This window comes from Onychostruthus taczanowskii, unplaced genomic scaffold (genome assembly GCF_017590055.1).
Source record: "Onychostruthus taczanowskii isolate IOZ18803 unplaced genomic scaffold, ASM1759005v1 scaffold65, whole genome shotgun sequence".
In the NCBI taxonomy this organism is placed as follows: Eukaryota; Metazoa; Chordata; class Aves; order Passeriformes; family Passeridae; genus Onychostruthus; species Onychostruthus taczanowskii.
In genome coordinates, this window is record NW_024504233.1 from 4730448 (window position 1) to 4745059 (window position 14612).

The window sequence follows — 14612 nt, forward strand, 5'->3', positions numbered from 1 at the left end:
CAATTACCAAGATGAAGATGGTTTATATAGAAAGATTTTTTTTTTTCCTTCTCATCCTTGGGATCACTCACAGAACAGGTCATTTTAAACTGAAAATTAAAGTTCAGTTATTAATTGAACTTAATAAAAAATTTTCTCTCAACCTCTGTTCATTAACCAAGAAACAAATACAGATTATGAATTTTCGCCTTTAGCTGTAATCCATCACTAAATCTTGACCCAAGTTTCTGCTTATTTGCTGTCCTCTGGCATGTCATTCCTCAGGCTCTGTGATTGATTTAGAAGAATTAAATGTTACTGGAAGAAGGATCTGGTGGGTGAACATGTCTTAAAAAGTGCTGCTAAGGGACCATGATCTTAATATAGCCCAGGAACCAACTGGAGACAAATTTAACAGGACCATTCTACTTCTGCACAGTTAATTCTCTAATTGGGTGGTGAGGTTTTTTTAATGAAAACAAAGTTAAACAAGGCTTGGAAATGAACTTATATGAATGCTTTTTGCTTTGGCCTTCATTGGAAAGCTTGTGTTAGGAAAGCAGTGCTTAGGGAGCATAAGCCATGAAAAGCAACTCCTGTTAAAAATATTCACCAGAAGACAAAAGTAGAGGAACACTGTGACAGCCAGAGGTGCTCAGATGGTAACCTGGGAATTATCTTTGCAGTGTTAGTGCTCCTCCTGCCTCATGAACGCATGTCAGAATGTGAGGGCTGAAGCTTCTTAGGACTTCACAGCCACCCCCTGCCGTGGCAGGGACACCTTCCCCTATCCCAGGTTGCTCCAAGCCCTGTCCAACCTGGCCTTGGACACTTGCAGGGATCCAGGGGCCTCCCCACCCATGAGCTCATATGCTGGACATCAGGAGAAATCAGTGTCCTCCTCAGTGTCTGGCTGCTTTCTCAACCCCAAAGAAATGTAACAGTTGAGTAATCCTGAGCAGCTGGAAATGGGTGTCCCTGGGTGTGGGAAGAGAGGTGAGGAGCTCCTTGGCAAATCATCCTCCTTGCCTGGAAAAGTGGAGGTGTCACAGTGATGAGAGAGGGCTGGAGATAGGCAGGTTCTCAGCCTGCAGTGTTATATAAGTTTAATATCACTGGTTTTGTGAAGCAGCCTTGTGGGGGTTGTCATTCCTCCTGCTTTTGTTGTCTTTCCCTGGGCAGATTTTGAGGTGAGGCCTGCCCTAGTCCATCTCTGTGTGCTGAGTGATGGAACTGTGCAGCACCACCTTCTCTGGCAGCAGAACTATGGAAAGATCTAGCCTCCAGCAGCTTTGAAGTTGTGGCACTCTTGGGGGATTTTGGAAATGCACATTGAGAGTTAAGAAAAGAATAGGAGCCTCCTGGCCTAACCTGGCTTTTTTCAAACACTAAAAGACTTGCTGAGTTTGTATTTTTTTTCCCAGTATGCATTTTCTGGCTTACTTTTGAGTAGAGCCTAAGGATTAAGTTATAGCTTCATCCCCTGTCTTCTGTTATCTCTAGGTTTCTGTGTTTAGAAACCATCACACAGGTTGTGTTCTCAACAGGAAATGGCACTGAAAGCCCAGAATCTGTCAGTAACCCACTCTGGTGGTGAATTATGTCACCTGAGAGCTCCAGTCCTGCAGTGCAGCCTTGGAGCTGGTGCCTGGTGTGAGAGCAGAGTACCAGGGTGTTTGTGCAAAACCAGAGAAGATTCATCTCTCTGGGGTGCCCTTCTCAGACCTTCTAACCAGAAGAGTAGTTGGGAATGTCAGCTTTCAGTTCCATCCAGAGGGTGGGTAGCTACATACTAGAAAAGCTGTTTTGTACTCTTTTTCCTGCTGGTTTTTATCCAGTCGGGTTTCTGAGCACTTGTAGCTGATGTTGCTGTCAGTGATTGATGCAGACACGACCCAGGCTGGTTGTGGTAAAGCTGTCACTGGACTGGCCCCTGGCAGGGGCTGTGGAGTCACTGCAGGGCTGGGAAGAGGGGCAGCCTGTGCCCAGAACTGCTGCCTGGTGAACTCCTGGCTGGTAAACTGAGCTGGCTAAGCCTGTGCTGCCTCCCAGCTGAGCCACACTGTGATGCTGGAAGTCTAGAGAAACTTTGATTCCTTCTGCCTGTAGTGTGCTTAGATAACAAGATAAATGAAATTAATCATGTGCTGTTAGGTGCCTTTTCCATAGAAGCTCCAAAGCCCTTTGGCTCTGTAACAGCTGCCTCCTTCAGGCACAAGCCTCAGTAGGGGTTTCAGTGGAGAACCAGTAAGCAATGTTAAGTTGTAAAAGCTTTCTTCACCCTCTTCTCTTCAGGGATGTAAAGGCAGCAGTGAGTTCAGTCCCTGGTTTATCAGTGCCCTTGTCTCCTGGCTCTTAGTGCTGTGCAGTGGAAGGCTGTTCTGTGCAGGAGAGGCCAGCAGTGAAGCTCTAAAGCCCTGCCTGTGTCTGTGTCCCGCAGGGAGGCCCCCGGCTGCGGATCCTGTCCAGCGGGAGGTACCTGCAGATCAACAACGCCGAGCTGGGGGACAGTGCCAGATACACCTGTGTGGCCAGGAACGTGGCAGGGGAGACCACCAGGGAGTTCCTGCTGGCAGTGCACGGTAACCTCACAGAGCAGCCTGGGGCAGCTGGGGCTTGGCAGGAGTTCAGGCAGCAGGAACTGAGCGTTTCTGATTGCTTTCCAGCTGTGTGTTGGCCACTCAGGCCATGCCCAAACTGTGGGGCCATGTGCATGGCCTGATGTTCCACTGCTGAGCCCACAGCTGGCCCCAGACTAAGGGACCTGCTGGGCACTTGCAGTGCCTCATTCACCATCCATCTGTGCTTCCTGGAAGCAGAGGCTGCATCCAGCCATCATCCTGACACGGAGTCAGGATACATCCAGAGTGAACACCCATGTCCAGGACTGACAAATGCTCTTGAACAGACCCAGAGCAATTCTTTGAAGCATTTGACGGGCACCCTGGGAACAAGGTTTCACAGCTGGCTTGACAGGTTACTTGAGAGCTGTGGCAGCTTCTCTATGCCTGGAGAAGACAGGGCTTGACAGGCCTTACGCTTGATACATGTCCTGTGCTACCATAGCCCTGAGCTCCATTTTAAACCTTTTTATTTTCTCACCTCTAGTCTGATGAGAAGTTACTCTACTCTCACACTCAGGTGACTGGAAGGAACTTTCCTCCCTTTTTCTATCCTGTTTCCAGCCCAGTCACATGGGCCCTGCCTTACCCTGTGCACCCAGTGACTGGGCTTACCTGGTCCAGCTTTTTTCTCCTTAGTGTGTAATCAGGAAGCAAGGATATCCCCACAGCCTTAGCTTGCTGAATTCCATGTGCTGAACTCCTGCTATTTTAGCTCAGTGGTACCCTTGGCAGTAACTTGCAGAGCTGACCTTTGCAGTGCATTTCAACCAAACTTTCTTTCTCCTTCCCTGCTGCACCTTGGCAATTACCATCACCCAGAATGGTAAGAAACTTGTTCCTGACTTTGCCGTGAACCCAAACCCGCTGCTGCACCTCTTTTCATGTGTTCAGTTTCAGTCACTGCAATGTAGAGTTACTTTTTGTGTCATCAGCAATTCTTCCTTGCAGTGGCTCCCACGATCCGGAGCAGCCCCCAGACTGTCATGGTGCACATCAACACCTCTGCCCTGCTGGAGTGTGCTGCAGAAGGAGTTCCAGCCCCCAGGATCACTTGGAGGAAGGACGGGGCTGTTTTTACTGGAAACAATTCCAGGTATTGCCCAGAATTTAGCATAAATATTCTTCATTGCTACTTAAGAATGTATTTATTATAGAAACTTAATTAGACATGAAATTGTTCTAGAGAAAAGTAGCAGCACCAAAGGTTTCACCTTTTTGTTGTTAAGAAGGACAAAAAATGCCTTTGGCAACCAAATATAATTATTCTGACATTAGAGATTTTGAAGAGTAAATGTGGAAGATCTTTAGATTTTTATATATACACAGAGTTTTGGGATGAAGCCAAGCAATTTAATGCAGACCAAAAGCTATTCTGTATTTTCTAATCAGGAAGCTTTTTATACATGTTCTAGTACCAACTTTTATCATAGTGAATGGTTTCTGTCTCCTGTTTTAGAAGGAAGAAGTTTGGCATTTTTTAGAACTGAGCAAATGCTAAGGAGTTGTGTTATATTGCAAAGAAAAAGTACAGGCATTAATTAAGATTTTTAAGGTTAAATGAGAAACGATAAAAAAGGGGATTAGCTATTTTCTGTAAATCCAGTATCATTTATGTGATATCATTATGTCAGCCAGATTTCATCATTGCTTTGGGAAATAGATGTGCTGGGAAAGAATGAAATCAGAGAGAGAGCTCTGTGCCCCAATTAATGCGTGCTTCATTTAGGCCGTTGGTTGTGTCCCCTGAGTCATCTCTTCTCTGCTCTGCCAGGGTGCCCTGTGGATGGATGGTGGGCAGCACCGTTTGCTCTGTTGCAGGTATTTGGTGCTGGAGGATGGCTCCCTGCACATGCCCTGGGCACAGGTGGCTGACACGGGCAGATACGTGTGCATGGCCACCAACGCCGCGGGCAGCGAGCGCCGGCGCATCGACCTGCACGTCCTCGGTAAAGCCTGGGGCTGCTGAATCCACTGGCAGCAGGCTGCTTCTGCCACAGGCAGTCTCTGTTTAGCCCCTTCTTAGCTGCTCTGGTTAAAAAAAAAAAGGGGAGAAATTGTTGGAAAGTGCCAGCTGTACAGATGCTGGGCAACTGAGGGGTGTTTTAAAAGATTTTATTCCATTATCAGTCTTGTTGAAGGGTAAGACATAAGAGATGTAAAATGCAGTGCCATTCTATCAGAAGCCAACCTATTTCCTGGTTACAATATCTTAAAAATGTTTTTCAGCGTGTTAGCTTTTGCCACACAATGCTGCTAATACTTGTAACACCAGTCATCTATTATTTTACCCCACGTGGTCTTGCTACAACACATCTTTCACAGCTCTAATTCTCCAAAATATCTGGTCTTTTTGCAAGGTCACCTTTTGAAACTTGTTTCTAGTTCAATCTCTCTCTCAACAATGTCATCTCTATTCCATGGCTTTCTAAGTCAGCACACCTTATCTCAAGAGTTTGCATACAGATGTACAAGACTATGTGAGCTTTCAGTCAGATTTTGAGAATGCTTTACACATCCATTTCTCACAAGACATGTGTGTGTTTGTGTATATATACAGACACATATATAATTATTCTAAATAATTAGGGTTTGTTTGTCTTTAGTTCCTCCAACTATTGCTCCTGGGCAGACAAATATCACAGTTACTGTGAACGTGCAAACCACTTTGCCTTGTGAAGCCACTGGAATTCCCAGACCAGCAATTAGCTGGAAAAAGAATGGGCATCTGCTTAGTGTTGATCAGAACCAGAATACATACAGGTGAGAGGTGTTTGCTTTTTCATTGTGGGTTTCAAGTTTTCAGGGATGATTTTGGCACTTGAAAAATCTGTCTGTGCTTAAACACTACCTTGTCTAGCCAGCAAATTCAGTGGGCTGATTACCTGAGGAGGAAAGAAGTATTTCAATGGCTTTTACTTTCTTTTTTTCTTTGTTCAGACTTCTGTCTTCAGGTTCCTTAGTAATCATTTCTCCCACTGTGGATGACACTGCTGTCTATGAGTGCTCTGTGTCAAATGATGCAGGAGAAGATCAAAGGGCAATTGATCTCACTGTTCAAGGTAGAGGGTATATTGCTATTACATGTGTGTGGCACCCAGAACTTCTTTGGGGTGTTCTGGTGTTGAGATGAGATTTTTATTTCATTCCTCTTTGATACTGATATCCATAAGTCTCTGGTGTTTCCTAGAATTTATAACAAATGAATGTGAGCAAGTAGCCTTTTCCCTGCTCTTGCTTTTCAGTGCCCCCATCCATAGCAGATGAAGCCACGGAGCTGCTGGTAACAAAGCTGTCTCCAGTCGTGGTTTCCTGCACTGCCTCCGGTGTTCCTGTCCCCTCGGTTCACTGGACCAAAAATGGCATCAAGTTGCTTCCCAGAGGAGATGGCTACAGAATTCTCTCTTCAGGTAATGTGCTGCAGGAAATCAGTGCAATCAGGCACATCCATAAGTAATGTATTACAGAAATGCAAACAAACCCCCAGAGATCCCCTCTCTGATGGCTTGGAATGAAATGAGGGATGCTGTAAGGGAGCACCCGTGCCTGGAGGATGCTCTGCATGTTGTGGTGCTCTCTCTGCCCCAGGAGCTGTGGAGATCCCCTCTGCCCAGCTGGCCCATGGGGGCAGGTACACCTGCGTGGCCCGGAACGCCGCGGGCTCTGCCCACAGGCACGTCACTCTGCATGTGCAGGGTAAGCTGGAGGCTGACAAGCAAGGCTGCTCTGGCAGCCAGCATTGCTACTTCAGCCTGCTCAGGCTGTAGTTTTAGTGCTCTTCTGTATTGTCCTAGCCTTGAACGTTATGCTTTTCCCTTTTTCTTGTATTCCATAGAGCCACCCGTTATCCAGGCCCAGCCAGGGGCGTTGGATGTCATCGTGAACAATCCCATTGTGCTGCCCTGTGAGGCCACGGGCACCCCTGAGCCCGTGATCACATGGCAGAAGGAGGGCATCAACATCATCACCACAGGTATCTTCTCAAAGCCTGGGACCCTGCCTGCTCCTGTGACACAGCCACCCATTTGCTTTTCTGGAACTTGGGTTTCTCCTTTCCTCTGGTTCACCAAACCAGAAGTGTCATACTTTGATTATATTTGTTTTTAGGGAACAGTTACATGGTCCAGCCAAGTGGCAGTTTGCAGATTGCCAGAGCAGCTGTGGAAGATGCTGGCACTTACATGTGTGTTGCTCAGAATCCAGCAGGCACTGCTCTGGGGAAGATCAAGCTGAAAGTTCAAGGTAAATCACCTTTTAAACTCCTTCTCTTCATCCAAACACAATTCTGAGCAATAGAAAGGGACCCAGTGCTTTCCTGTTTGATGTGATGCTGAACAGAGCCCAGGAGGTTTATTCCCTTTTGTTCGATGTCTGCTTTAGGGCATGCTTTTGCAACTATTTTCACCAAGAACTAAAGAGTTCCTTGCTTCTTTTACTGCATCTAATTCTTTCAATAATTGTCTTTGTTCCTTTCAGTTCCTCCCGTTATCAAGTCCCACGTGGATGAATATGTTGTTGCCGTTGATCAGTCTGTCACTCTGCAGTGTGAGGCTGAAGGCTACCCTGGGCCAGAGATCAGCTGGCATAAGGATGGGCAGCAGATAACAGAGTCCATGCGAAGGAGGATGCTGAGCACGGGAGCTCTGCAGATCCTGTTTGTGCAGCCCGGGGACAGCGGCCGCTACACCTGCACAGCGGCGAATCCCGCGGGATCCAGCACCTCCAGCACAGAGCTGGCCGTGCACGGTAAGGAACTCCTCCTGGGAGGATGGGGGCACTGCAACAGCTGGTCCAGACAGGCTGAGGACTCCCCATCCCTGGAAGTGTCCAAGGCCAGGTTGGACGGGGCTTGAAACAACCTGGGATAGTCAAAAGTGTCCCTGTGCATAGCAGGGGTTTGGAATGAGATGGGCTCTGAAGTCCCTTCCAGCCCAAACCATCCTGTGATTCCATAAGTGGGACTGTAGGGAAATTCTGTGTGTTACCAGTGTGACCCCACAGAGAGTAAGGAACTAGGGATGTACAAGGAGGAGTTCAGGAAAAACGTGCTACTTCATATAGGGGAGTGTTATTAAGTTGTAGTATCAGCCAGTTGCTTGAATTTTGGCACGCAGTCATTATTGGAAATGGACAATCCAGGAGGTCCAGGCTAGGACTTTCTTCAGTCCAGTGTTGTGCTTGGATAATACCCAGAGGAAATGTTTCTAATGACCTCCCACAGTTCCACCCAGGATCCGCAGCACGGATACGCAGTACATGGTCACAGAGAGCTCCCAGGCTGTTCTGTCCTGTGTGGCTGAGGGGATCCCAGCACCAACAATTAACTGGAGGAAGGACAACATGCTGTTAAGAGACACAGTGGGAAAATACCAGACTGTGCCTGGCGGAGACCTTATTTTGGACAGTGTTGTGGTAAGCTCCCTGCATCTAAGCTATTACTGGACACATTTATAAGATCCACTTCTGGGTTAGTCATTGTTTTATTTTGATTTTTTGTTCTTGATGTTCCAAAATAATTACAAAAGTTTCATTTTCCACTGGGGAGTAAAATCTGTGAAGAATTTGTAGCGGTAAATCCTCAGGAAGCGTAAAAAGAAGTGTTAGTCATCCTTCAAATTTAGGGAAGTGGAAATGCTCAGGTGAGCATTTCTGCTGAATACTTGTTCCAAGCCTTTCGGGATTGTGTTACTGAAAGGGGTGGCATATGCTGTAGGATATATCCCAACTGTAGGATATATCCCAGCTGAAATTTCCCTACCACATTTCCTTCCAGCCCGAAGACTCTGGCAGTTACACCTGCATTGCCACCAACGCTGCTGGGGAGGACACGCACACGGTCACCCTGACAGTTCACGTGCTCCCAGCTTTCACTGAACTGCCTGGAGACGTAGCCTTGACCAAAGGAGAACAGCTCAGGTTAACCTGCAAAGCAACTGGGGTACCTGTCCCCAGAATAACGTGGACCTTTAACAATAACATCATTCCAGGTGGGTCCCTGATGGCTATCTGCCTGCAGATTTTTTTCCCCCTATGCAGCATTGCGGTTTAGGGTAGGGAAGAAGAAAACTCTGTTTGGAATAAATTGTTACTGATTGTGTGAGGAATATCTTTAGTGTTATGCAGTCATGTAATTAAACTGCCTCTGAGACAGAGCTCTAAGGTAATTAAAAGATGGTCGCCTCTTCTGTAGCCAACAATGTAGCACATGAAAAACATTCATATCTGATGGTATTTACTCAGCATCCAGCAACTGATGCTCGAAATTACAGGGCAGCTGAAGTGAATGTGAACAAGTGTCACAGCAATGACTTTCTGTGCATTCCTGGAGCGTCTCAGGGATGCACAAGACCCCATAGGTGTGCTCTGAGAGTGCACAGATCCAAGCACTCCTGTGAGCTGTTCACATTTCAGTCCCTGGAATGACCCTTTCCCTGCTCTCCCTCCAGCACAGTACGACGATGTCAATGGGCACAGTGAGCTCCTCATCGAGAGGGTGTCCAAGGAGGACTCTGGGACCTACGTGTGCTCTGCAGAGAACACAGTGGGCTCCATCAAGGCCATTGGCTTTGTGTATGTCAAAGGTACATGAAATTTAGCAGTTGTGCTTGTTGCTGGACAGCTCCATGTAACCACTGGGTTTGGAGTCAGAACGGGATGGCTGGGAAGGGACCTTAAAACTCATCCAGTGCCACCCACTGCCATGGGCAGGGACACCTCCACTAACCCAGGCTGCTCCAAGCGCCATCCAACCTGAGCTTGGACATTCTCAGGGATCCAGGGACAGCCACAGCTTTTCTGGGCAACCTGGGCTAGGGTCTCGCCACCCTCAAAGGGAACAATTTCTCCCTAATATCCAGTTTGAATCTGCCTGCTGTCAGTTTAAAGCCATTCCCTCTAGTATATAATACCTTGCCAATGGCTAAATGGGAAAAATCTGAACAGGTTGAAATTCCCCCTTCGGAAAGTCAGAGATGAGTGATCCCTGCCAGCAGTTCTCATTAGGCACATTTTATTTTGGCTCTGCTATTTCTCTGCCATCTCTTGTTTTTTCAGAGCCTCCAGTCTTCAAAGGGGATTATCACTCCAGCAGAATTGAGCCCTTGGGTGGCAATGCCGTGTTGAATTGTGAAGTCAGGGGAGATCCCCCTCCAACCATCCAGTGGAGCAGAAAAGGAGTGGGAGTTCAGATTAGCAACAGGATCCGACAGCTTGTCAATGGTTCCCTTGCTATCTATGGCACTGTGGTGAGTCCTGCCCCTGTACTGTGAGTGTTTGCTTTGAGCTTGATTGATAAAGGTATTCTTGATCATACTGGTTTGAAGGAGTCAGGCTAGACATTTATCCTTTTTTGCTTTCACCTTTAACAAATGTTTTAATTCAGACTGGAATTAGATTCAAATTATTGAGGCAAAAATCCCCATGGGGTCAGAGTTCTCCCTGCTTGTCAGAAGGACTGAATTTGCATACTAATTGTTGGTGTGTGAGATCCTGGTCATGACCAGTTAAATGGGACCTTTGCTCCTGACCTTTAAGAGAGCCTGGCTTCTACAGGTCAGCTGAAAAGCAATTGCATTCTTCTTGTGCAAATCTCTTATTTCAAATCTAAATTCCTAATCTGAACAGCAAGACCCCTATTTTTCCCCATGTACTCATGTCTGCATTTTGAATTGGGGTTAAAATTCCCTGCCAGGAGGGGCTCTGAAGACTGAGCCCCTGTTTTGTTCCTCAGAATGAAGATGCTGGTGACTACAAGTGTGTGGCAACCAATGACGTGGGTGTGGTGGAGCGCAGCCTGACACTGACCCTGCAGAGTAAGGCTCAAAGGGAGGCTTCGTGCCCCTTAAGGGAGTGAAAACCTGCCTGTGGGGATGTGCAGATCCTGGGGGAGTGTTTCTGGTTGAGCACTGCCATGGAGATTTGGACTCATCATCTCTTCCACAGAATTGTAGAAAGGCTTGGGTTGGAAGCGACTTTAATGATCATCTGCTGTGGGCAGGGATACCTTCCACTAGAGCTGGTTGGTCTTTGAACACTTCCAGGGATAAGGCAGCCAAGAGCTTCTCTGGGCATCTTTCATCATGAATATATGAGAGTCTGGTCTAAGCTGTGATTGAAGTCAAAGAAGAGAGGGATTTAGAGGGTGGTTGAGCCTTATCATAGAAAGCAGTGTGGAATGAACTGAACCACTCTGTGAAAAGGGCCTGTTTCTCTTAGCTCACTCAATGCAACTGGAATAAACTAGATTCTCAAGTTGTATGATGAATCCTAATTCTCATTGACAATATTTTATTTTTAGCAAAAATAATATGTTAGAGTTTTTCTTTGCTAGTGGGATAATTTCTAAACATGCCCTTCCTACTGCAGCCTTAGGCATTGTGGGTCTGTTCCTTACCCCTCAGTTGTCTCTGGACATGAATAATAACATCTTCTGTGGGTTTTATGAAAAACAACCCATTTTAGCAATAAAGAAGAGCATGAGCTCTTATAGCTGAGCCTTAATCTCTGCTTTAGTCCTCAGACTGCAGCATGTTCAAGCCAGCTTGTTGTTGGCATTGTAACGTGTGTCTATTTGGTGGCACTTGGGGATGCGGTTTAGTGGTGAACATCGGTGGTGGGGCTGGGTTGATAGTTGAACTTGGTGATCTGTTTTCCAACCTTAAGGATTCTTTGTTTCTATTTAGCCTGCAGGGGATCAGCAATAATGATTTTAGTCAAAGTAAACTGACTTGGGATTTCTCTGCGCTGGCTTTAATACTGAATCAGTCAGGCCTGTGCCCGTGTGCTGTCACCCACAGAACCCTTTCTCTTCAGGCCCCCCAGTCATCACTGTGGAACCGGTGGGCACCGTGCTGGAAGCCGGTGCCACGGCGGTGCTGGACTGCCAGGCCAGGGGAGAGCCCCCTCCTGCCATCAGCTGGTCCCGCCAGGGACAGCCCGTGCTGGGTGACGACAGAGTGGCCCTGCTGCCCAACGGCTCCCTGCGCATCGCCGCGCTGCAGAGGGAGGACACCTCCGAGTACGAGTGCATAGCCAGGAACCTCCTGGGGTCCGTCCTCGTCACAGTGCCCCTGACTGTGCAGGGTAGGTGCACAAAATGTCACAGTGACTTTGAAGCTGGTAGATGACAGCGTTAATCTGGATCAAATGTGGTCGACATTCGTTTTGCCCACATTTTATGGATGAGATGCCTGATCTTATTTTCTTTATAAGCATTAGGTCTAGGGTAAGCCTAGTCTGAAGTGTCAGTGGGGTTCTCTTTCATTAAGTTTTATTCTGTTATACTCATCCAGCTGGGAGAGATAGAGGCTGTGAAGGATGAGAGACAAAAATTATAATGAAAGGGTCTTGAACCAGATCCTGTCCTCAGAACATGTCATAACTTGAACTGTGTCTCTAAAGAAAAGCATTTAGGAGCATATACAGTAATTGTCTTTGGACTATGGTAACAGATTTGTGCACAGTAATGACATGAGGCGAGATGGATTTCCAAGGGTCAGGAGGTGCAGTTTTCACTTCTCTGTGCCGGCCTAAGGGAGCTGCAGGCGCCCGCAGTGCCCAGCAGCATCCCTGCTCCCGTTGCAGTGCACGGCGGCTTCTCCAGCTGGCTGGAATGGCGGGCGTGCAGCGTCACCTGTGGCCAGGGGGTGCAGGAGCGCGTCCGGCAGTGCGACAGCCCCGTGCCGGCCAACGGGGGCCGCGGCTGCCAGGGGCCCCACTCCGACCTGCGCAGCTGCCACCGCCAGCCCTGCCCAGGTACTGCTGCCCACACACAGTCCCGCCAGGGTCTGGGTTGGAGGGACCCCAAAGCCCATCCCATTAGACCTCCTGTCACGGGCAGCGACACCTTCCACTAGCCCAGGGTGCTCCAAGCCCTGTCCAACCTGGCCTTGGACACTCCAGGGATGCAGGGGCAGCCACAGCTTCTCTGGGCATCCTGTGCCAGGGCCTGCCCGCCCTTGCAGAGAACAATTCCTTCCAAATACCTAATCTAAATATCTCCACTTCTAATTTAAAACCTTTCACCTGTGTCCTGTTGCTGTCTGCCCATCTAAATATCCCTCCCTCTATGTTGTTTTAAATACTGAAAATTGACACTTTTAATGTGCCTTGCATTAAGTGCCCAAACAATGAACTTCATCACCATGGATCTTGATGGCAGATTAATTTTTCTAAGTAGTTGTAATTAATTTTGGAAAGAAAGAGAACATTTCAAGAAATATTGCAAAAATATTGTTTCATGAAAACTGGGCTTTTTCTGGTCCTTAGTGGATGGGAGCTGGTCAGAGTGGGGGCTGTGGGAAGAATGTTCAAGGAGCTGTGGCCAAGGGAACAGGACAAGGAGCAGGACCTGCAGTAACCCCCCAGCTCAGCATGGAGGGAAGCCCTGTGAAGGCAGTGCTCTGGAGTCAGTCATGTGCAATCTTAGACCTTGCCCAGGTAAGAGTAATTTAGAGTAATTAAACCTTATTTGCATGAGGTGCTTCACATAAGGTCTGTTTGTTTCTCCAAACTCAAATTATTTCAGCTTATTTTTAGTTGTTAATTACTTTTTTTTTTAATTGAATGGCATGAGTTCTTGGAAACAAGAATCACAAAAGTAAGTGTAAGAAATATCAGCAATTTCTTTTTTATTTTTACGCCAGTAAAAATATTAATTTGTACTTTACTCTTTTCCAGTACTTGTTACCCACATCCTCACAGTGCAAATTTTCTCTACTCTAAACCTATCTTGCAAAGTCAGTTAAAATAAGAAAAGAACCAAACCCAAACAACCAACTATTTAAAGCTATGTAAAAATGATTGTTAGTAATTTCTTATCTGTGTATTTTCCTTTATTGTTATAATTTTTAGCCACATTTTGCTCCCAACTGCCTGAATGTCAGTTTTCCTTCCTGTCCCATGAGTATTTCCCACATTTGACAGGTTATAGTTTATTCAGAGCCTTTGCCACTGACATATTCCCTTCTGTACAATTTGCAGTGTTTGATTTTTCCATTTTCCCTGGCTCTGCTGCCACTGTGATGCCAAATACTCATCCATGGGCTTGAGACTCATTTCTCTAGGTTTTGGCAGGAAAATCAGCCCTGTCTGCTGCTCTCTGGCATCCTTTAGCCAGGCTGTCTTGGCCCTGCTCAGGCCTCCATCCTCCCCAGAGAAGTGGGAAACTCCAGATTTGATTAAGCATTCAGTTCTGGTGTTCCACGTTGGTGGTGAGGCAATGTGGTTAAAAAACAGAAAGGGAAGAGTTGATCTTTGCTTGTCAAAGTGCTGATTGTTTGGGCCACTGCTCATGGCATTCTGTGGGGGATCAGGGATACCCCAGGTGTGTCTGTTCTGGGGCAGTGTGGGATCAGGGATATCCCAGGTGTGTCTGTTCTGGGGCAGTGTGGGATCAGGGATATCCCAGGTGTGTCTGTTCTGGGGCAGTGTGGGATCAGGGATATCCCAGGTGTGTCTGTTCTGGGGCAGTGTGGGATCAGGGATATCCCAGGTGTGTCTGTTCTGGGGCAGTGTGGGATCAGGGATATCCCAGGTGTGTCTGTTCTGGGGCAGTGTGGGATCAGGGATATCCCAGGTGTGTCTGTTCTGGGGCAGTGTGGGATCAGGGATATCCCAGGTGTGTCTGTTCTGGGGCAGTGTGGGATCAGGGATATCCCAGGTGTGTCTGTTCTGGGGCAGTGTGGGATCAGGGATATCCCAGGTGTGTCTGTTCTGGGGCAGTGTGGGATCAGGGATATCCCAGGTGTGTCTGTTCTGGGGCAGTGTGGGATCAGGGATATCCCAGGTGTGTCTGTTCTGGGGCAGTGTGGGATCAGGGATATCCCAGGTGTGTCTGTTCTGGGGCAGTGTGGGATCAGGGATATCCCAGGTGTGTCTGTTCTGGGGCAGTGTGGGATCAGGGATATCCCAGGTGTGTCTGTTCTGGGGCAGTGTGGGATCAGGGATATCCCAGGTGTGTCTGTTCTGGGGCAGTGTGGGATCAGGGATATCCCAGGTGTGTCTGTTCTGGGG

At 47.5% G+C, this 14612-nt stretch overlaps 1 protein-coding gene across 1 annotated transcript in view; it reads left to right on the plus strand.

Annotated features, from left to right (window-relative positions):
- HMCN1 (hemicentin 1) overlaps window positions 1-14612 on the plus strand; it is a 165486-nt gene that overhangs the window by 133759 nt on the left and 17115 nt on the right. The window contains exons 72-89 of the mRNA XM_041420752.1: window positions 2420-2561; window positions 3552-3696; window positions 4422-4549; window positions 5207-5363; window positions 5541-5662; window positions 5846-6010; window positions 6189-6296; window positions 6436-6573; window positions 6708-6842; window positions 7077-7346; window positions 7822-8012; window positions 8374-8587; window positions 9047-9181; window positions 9654-9844; window positions 10330-10411; window positions 11412-11681; window positions 12183-12353; window positions 12867-13037. Of these exons, the coding sequence (XP_041276686.1) occupies window positions 2420-2561; window positions 3552-3696; window positions 4422-4549; window positions 5207-5363; window positions 5541-5662; window positions 5846-6010; window positions 6189-6296; window positions 6436-6573; window positions 6708-6842; window positions 7077-7346; window positions 7822-8012; window positions 8374-8587; window positions 9047-9181; window positions 9654-9844; window positions 10330-10411; window positions 11412-11681; window positions 12183-12353; window positions 12867-13037 (2935 nt within the window). The remainder of the gene's footprint in view (window positions 1-2419; window positions 2562-3551; window positions 3697-4421; window positions 4550-5206; window positions 5364-5540; window positions 5663-5845; window positions 6011-6188; window positions 6297-6435; window positions 6574-6707; window positions 6843-7076; window positions 7347-7821; window positions 8013-8373; window positions 8588-9046; window positions 9182-9653; window positions 9845-10329; window positions 10412-11411; window positions 11682-12182; window positions 12354-12866; window positions 13038-14612) is intronic.